We start from the raw sequence: 6869 nt of genomic DNA on the forward strand, positions 1-6869 counted from the left end.
ATATACTTGCTGATATGTTGAGTTGAGTTGTTGAACATCTGATATGAATGTTAGAAATGATTTAGAGTTGTTCGGGATCGCCGAAGTAATACCGAAATGCCGTCGAATTCTTGAATCGAAATGATTTGCTATTGTTCTTGGAATCTGAAGTTGTTGAACTATTAGCTGATGATTCCTTGTTTGTTATGCTATGATTTCAGTGTGTAAACAGGACAAGTGAACTCAAGAACGTTGAATTCGAAACCGATAGAAGAACACACAAGGTTGGTTGAGTTTCCTTTGAAGTTCTTGTGGAAGGTTGAGTTGATATTGAACAGAATTTGAGTTGTGTTTGGTAATTGATCTTGGACAGAATTGGACAAGCTCAAAGACATCCTAGACATCACATTTGAAAGGTAAAAGTGGACTACGATTTGATTGGGATTACAACTCGAGATGGTTTGTATCGAGTTCCCACAATTCACATACTTGTTTACTTAAGTGCTCTTATGTGTTTTACTTTGATTACTTGGATAAGTCTTTGATATAATGAATGCTTTGATTATGATATATGTTGCATTCATCTTGATGACTTATTCCTTGAATTTGAAATGAACGGACACGTTCGAATAGACGATTTGAGGGATTGTATATGTATGGCCTGGGTGGTTGTTTTAGCCTAGTGTCTGAACTACATATATAATGGCTTCAAAGTCTAGAGGAGCAAGATAGTAGCCCCACCTCGATAGGGTGTGTCGGTGGATTAGCTATGATATCTTCTTCTCGGGATCCCAGTCGATGAATGACGAAATGAACCTTGTTTTGAAAGCATGCATTGTATTTACTTCTATATCATGATTGTGATATTGATTATGCATGTTTAGTTGCTTTTACTGGGAAATCTATTTCTCACCAGAGTTATCCGGCTATTGTTTTGTTGTATGTGTCATTGCAATAGGAGGAAGTGGAACCGGGCAAAGGCGGACTTAAAGAACAAGGGATGAAATCGATATAGCGTGAGGATCCGAGTTAGGAGTTATGTGTGCTGTCATGAAGTTTATTGAGTCTTAAACATGATCATGTTAGAAGATACTTGTACCAAGACTTGTAGATGATTGAGTTGTGGTTTTGTTGATGTTTATAGGATTGGAAATATGTCGTAAATCCTTGAATCAACATAAGGTGTCTTGAACTTGATATATGACAATGTTATTGCATGTTATGAGAATTATGATTATGTTGTAAAGCCTTGGAATGGTTTATTCCTAACAATTATAGCATGTTAGAATGCATGTTAGATGTTATGATTGATTAAACCATGTCTAGACTTTGGTAGGACATGATCTTGAATCAATCATTGGCATGATCTCGTTTTTGACAGCAGCTGAGCCATATTTTTTTTCTGTTGGTTTGGCTGGTGCACGGGCGAGCTTCTGCTCGCGCGCGCGCGAGCCAAGCCAGGGGGCCTCGGTCCCATTGGCCGGCGCGCGCGCGAGGGGTGATGCCCGCGCGTGCGCAGAGCAATTTATTTTTTAAAAAAATTTTTTTTTTATTCTTTTGTTTAGACTTTGATTATTGTCTAACATGGTTTAATAATGATTAATGAGATTAATGAGAGATTAGAACTCGGGTCATCACATTTTCAGTACTTTTTAAGAAAACAATTTCACTTTTCTCGTGGGAACGATCCCTACTCTCGCTACTGCATGTTTATTAAGTTAATCTGAGTTGGGTTAATTTCGACGTGACACGACTAAGCGTTACCAATAATGTATTAATTATTATAAAATTATCATTATATATTTTAATTAATTTAAATTTATATTTTATAATAATATTTATAATAATAATAATAATAAAAATAAACAATTATAATATTATTTTTTAATTTTTATAATAAATAAATAATACTATTTTTTATTAATACTTTTATGAATAATAATAATAAATAAATCATAATACGAATAATGAATATTAAAAATTATTATTATTAATATAATAATAAAATAATAATATAATTATTTTTATATATATTATAATATATTATTATAATTATATAAGTTAATATTTGTTTAAATAATCTAAATATAGAAAATATTTGAATATAAACATGAAAATTGGAGGTGGGAATAGTCATTCCCATCCAAAATAGATGGAATGACTATTCCCATGTTCATGAGAATAATCATTTCAATGGAAATGAGCATTTTCATTTCAATGTTAAAGCAAACATGGACATATGAAATGAGACGAGAATGCTCATTTTATTCTCATCTCATTCTCTCATACCAAGAACGCCTTTAGAATTTTTAGGTTATATATTTAGATCGGACCAAAAATTTCAAAAATTTCATATTTAATTTAATGCTGTTAATTTGATTTATGTCACAGTTTTGCCACGTGAAGAATTGATATCCATATCTTTTATTTTGAGTTCTTGCATGATTAATTATGAATAAATAAATTTATTTTTGAGGAAATGAATAAATAGATTTCAAGCATGCTTAAGATGAATAATTATAATTTATCCACGCATGCTGTTTTCTTCAATGAAATTTGAATTCCTAAATTTCCATGCAAGAATCATGATTCAAATAAAATCTGAAAGATTCAATTACAAAAATCAGTCAATTGTGAATTAAATTCATTGAATTTAGAAATATAAATTCAATTATTCAAATAAGATTTTAAACCCAAAAGTAAATGGGCCTTAACATTTGTAAAAATGGACTTTTGCGCCAGTCAACATTACATACATATACATGACCCATTTTAGAGTAAACATTGATGCCTTTTTACTTTCTTCTTATATTGCTTCTGAAAAAATGGTGAATTGTATCGGGAATATATATATATATATATATATATATATTGGTTGTAATTGTCTAAAAAAAATTAAAAAAAAAACCCTTTGATATTCATAATATTACCAAAAAATTGATAGAATACATTTTAAGGTGTTAAAAACGTGCGAACATGTGAACGCGATTGGTTGGCTATCAATTATCGATCCTAGTCTAGCTACTGTTCTCCTAGATCACAACGTTTTTCGCATGAAAAATGCGAGCGGCTATAATGTACTAATTGTAATAATAAATTTTATGTTCGATTTATTAGCGCAATTTTGAGTTAATGGTTGAAATTGTTGAACAATTTTCAAAATGGTCATTAAATAATATTTTCGTTTGTGTTTACTCTAGATTTGCGTACATCTTACCAGCTATCCGTAATATTTGACAACATCACTTTATGTAGGTCATTAATAATAACACGCGTCATTATTATCTATACTATTCTATTAAATTTGAGGGGTTGGTATGTTGATATGGTTAACCCCTTTATTTATTTGCTTTTTAGTATATGTTTAATTACCAAAATGTCATTTTATTTTGCTCATTGATAACTAATTATTTACGAAAATATAACTTTCACTATATTTTTTTGTTTTTTATGGATATTTATTTACAAAAATGTCATTTTTTTTATTTTACTGTTTATTATTTTTTTATTTTCAGTTAAAAAAAGTGAACAGAACACAACGCATGAGTCCGAATACTAGTATCCATTAAAATTGTACTGGAGATCCATACAATTGCTAAGACTTTTATTAAGTATTAGCTGGTCGTGGCATATGCTGTAGAAAATATTAAATTTTTTATTTAAAAAATTCAAGTTATCAATTTTTTTAAATGGAAGTGTTCAGTCAAATAATCTCTCTAAATGCAGTTGGTTGTTAAGAGCGAAGATTTCTCAATTAACAACTAAACCCTGCATTAATTACAGTTAAATCACTTAATAATAATAAAGTTGAAAAGAGCGCGGTGCGGTATTAATGAATATATATAATATAATATATATATTAACAAAATGCTCAAAAGTCACGCCAAACAAATCACAAGCATAAAAGCGTGGTTTTATTAAATGTTTTTAATGAATGATTGTTCAACAATATTAACCACGTTTTCCGAAACCAAATAAGTGCGGGTTCGATTCGAATATGCTTTGGAGGTTGGTCATGTTGCTATTTCTTTCAGGTCTCTGTCGCTCATGTACATCCCTCGATTTAACTTCGCATGAGCCAATAAATAATAATTCATATGGGATGAGGTCCCCTTTTGGGTCAACCCTTTTCCAAAAAACTCGACATGTCTCTGGTAACCACTCACGTGCTTTTTTTATTATTACAGTTACAATTACAATTACAAACCAAAGCCTTTCCCTAACGTTTGCGGCCACGAATTGACAGCAACTCACTCCAAAGTCCAAAAACCTTCCTAGCTATATATACACAGTTTCACATTTCACACCGTAACCTGTACCTTCAACTCTGTATTTTCAATTTCAATCTTCTCCGACTGTTTTGTGGTCTTTGAAGAATTAATGGATTGGATTCGAGGTGAGAAAGTTGGACATGGTAGCTTTGCTACTGTAAATTTAGCGGTGCCCAGAAGCAAGAATATTGGTGGAGCTTCTCCATTAATGGCTGTAAAGTCTTGTGGGTTTTCGCAATCTTCTTCTCTTATGAAGGAGAAACTAATTTTAGACGAGCTCATGGACTGCCCAGAGGTGATTCGTTGCTTTGGTGAAAGCTTTTCATACGAAAATGGCGAAAAGTTGTATAATGTACTTTTGGAGTACGCCCCCGGCGGCACTTTGGCTGATAAGCTCAAGAATTATAGTGATCGAAGGCTTCCGGAATCCGAAATCCGGCGGTGCACGAAGGCTTTGCTTAGAGGGATTCGCTATATTCACGAGTTTGGGTACGTTCACTGCGATATTAAGCTTCAAAACATTCTCTTGGGGTCTGACGGTGGGGTGAAGGTGGCGGATTTCGGGCTGGCGAAGAAAGCAGGAGGATGCGTGGTTTCGAGGGGTGAATTAAGGGGCACGCCACTATACATGTCGCCGGAGATGGTCTGCAGCGGCGAACAGGGCCCTCCTGCGGATATCTGGGCCGTTGGCTGCGTGGTGGCGGAGATGGCAACGGGATCTCCGGTGTGGCAGTGCTCCGACGTGGCGGAGCTTTTATTTAATATTGGGATTGGCGAGGAGGTGCCGGATGTGCCCGGGAATTTGTCGGAGGAGGGGAAAGAATTTGTTAGGAGATGCTTTGTTAAGAATCCAAGCAAGAGATGGACGGCTGAGATGCTTCTAAATCATCCCTTCATTGCGGATGGTCGAGATGACGTGGAAGCCAAAGAGGAAGAAAGTGCCTCAATTTCTCCCAGATGCCCATTGGATTTCCAAGATTGGGCTTCGTCCACATATTCAATTACATCTTTGCCATTGCCGGAATCCGGCTCCGATTTATGGTCCATTTCTCCCAAGGTCCGCCTGCGAGACTTGGTGAACAATCAAATCCTCTTTGATTGGTCTGTTCCGGATGATTGGGTAACAGTTAGGTGACGGAGCTCGCTCGATCGTTAGGGGCAATTCAGATAACAAGATACATAGAATATATTTTTATTATTCATTCTTCACTTTCTTTTGTTAGTTTTTCCACTTTTCTGATGGGCAAATCATAGCTTTGTTTTTCTCTCTGTACATATATATATAATATCAGAAATTCAAAAGATTATAAAAGCTGCTATACATGTATCTTTGATTCTTGAGTTTATTATGTATATATATTCTCAATATTCAATTCATTGACAAATTTCCTGGAATTAATTTTCATTCAAACAATATATCATCTATTTATTAATATTTCTTGGGAAAACGAGACTGTTGCATCGTTGTTTGGATGTGTTAGGCAAAAGATTTGGTCGTTATTTACTTAATTGGTCACGGCATGCTTTTCTGATTTTCTTTATATTTGCAGCTTTGCTGCAACTTGCCAACAGCAGCTGCAATAGCCACCGTATGTATTCAAAGATAGATATCCTCGACTGCATACATAACACCTAAAAATAATAGAATCCATCTTGATTTTTGTGCACGACAATTAAATAAACAAAAACGTTAAAAAAATATTCTATACAAAAAATAAAGGATAATATAGCCTTTTTCCTTTTCTTTTCTTTTTTTTTTTGAAAAAAAGTATATATAAACATTATATGCTTCAAACATGTTCCTAAAACTGTATTTTCGAAAAATTTAAAACTATCCATGTGTTCTTGAACCGCGTTCGTTAAACTGTGTTTTCGACAAATTAAAAACTGTCCCTGTATTCTTCAAGGAATTTATAAAAGAATTTTCAAAATTTGGTATGATAAAATAAAGAGAAATCTTTTAATTTGTTTGGAGCGCAAATATATATAAACAATATATTTGTTTGTAGCCAGACTTCATATTATTTTTTAAAATTTAATTAGAGGTCACCACTTGCAAGTCGTGGCCAAGTCATGGATCGAGCAGCAATGCGTGTCTATTACATCCCAAAATCCCAATCTCCAAACTAATAAAAAAGCGTATGGGTGGACGCATTTTGTTCGTTGCTTTCCCAGCTACAAACTAGACTTTTCTTCCATGTTGGATATCTTAAATGAATACTAATTCGAAGTTACACCTTTTTCCTTCGAGATTGTTGCGAGTAAACACTGAGCTTGTGCTTGGATGTAAAGATATCAAATTTATGGATTTCGATTCTATTTAATTGTTAACAATGAAGCAATAAATCAAATCTTAAATCTTTACACTACTTATTTACACATTAGTTATATAAAGTAGAATGCATTTCAAATGAGTTCATTATTAGGTGGACTTGAAATATATCCTAACTAACATGAAATATCATATAAACATGAAAAGAGTAGATTTGAAATTTATGTTGCTACTTCTATAAACAAAAAAAAATACATTTGAATATATTTGAAATCCTTCTATCCATGATTTATATTCAAAGTTCTGAAATCTTATAAATATACATACTGTATATCTAATAATGTATG

The 6869-nt window shown here is 33.1% G+C and overlaps 1 protein-coding gene and 1 long non-coding RNA gene across 2 annotated transcripts; both read left to right on the forward strand.

The window, feature by feature from the left end:
* Nucleotides 1–232: 232 nt before the first annotated feature.
* On the forward strand, nucleotides 233–1104 carry LOC140886637 (uncharacterized). The gene is made up of 3 exons (XR_012151620.1): nucleotides 233–263; nucleotides 353–395; nucleotides 938–1104. It is a non-coding gene; the product is annotated as an uncharacterized lncRNA (long non-coding RNA).
* A 3100-nt stretch (nucleotides 1105–4204) lies between these two features.
* LOC140892269 (mitogen-activated protein kinase kinase kinase 20-like) lies at nucleotides 4205–5588 on the forward strand. Its single transcript, XM_073301109.1, has one exon. It carries the CDS (start codon nucleotides 4360–4362, stop codon nucleotides 5383–5385), a length of 1026 nt encoding a protein of 341 aa, XP_073157210.1. The 5' UTR covers nucleotides 4205–4359; the 3' UTR covers nucleotides 5386–5588.
* The last annotated feature ends 1281 nt before the right edge of the window (nucleotides 5589–6869 follow it).

This window comes from Henckelia pumila, chromosome 3 (genome assembly GCF_033568475.1).
Source record: "Henckelia pumila isolate YLH828 chromosome 3, ASM3356847v2, whole genome shotgun sequence".
Classification (NCBI taxonomy): domain Eukaryota; kingdom Viridiplantae; phylum Streptophyta; class Magnoliopsida; order Lamiales; family Gesneriaceae; genus Henckelia; species Henckelia pumila.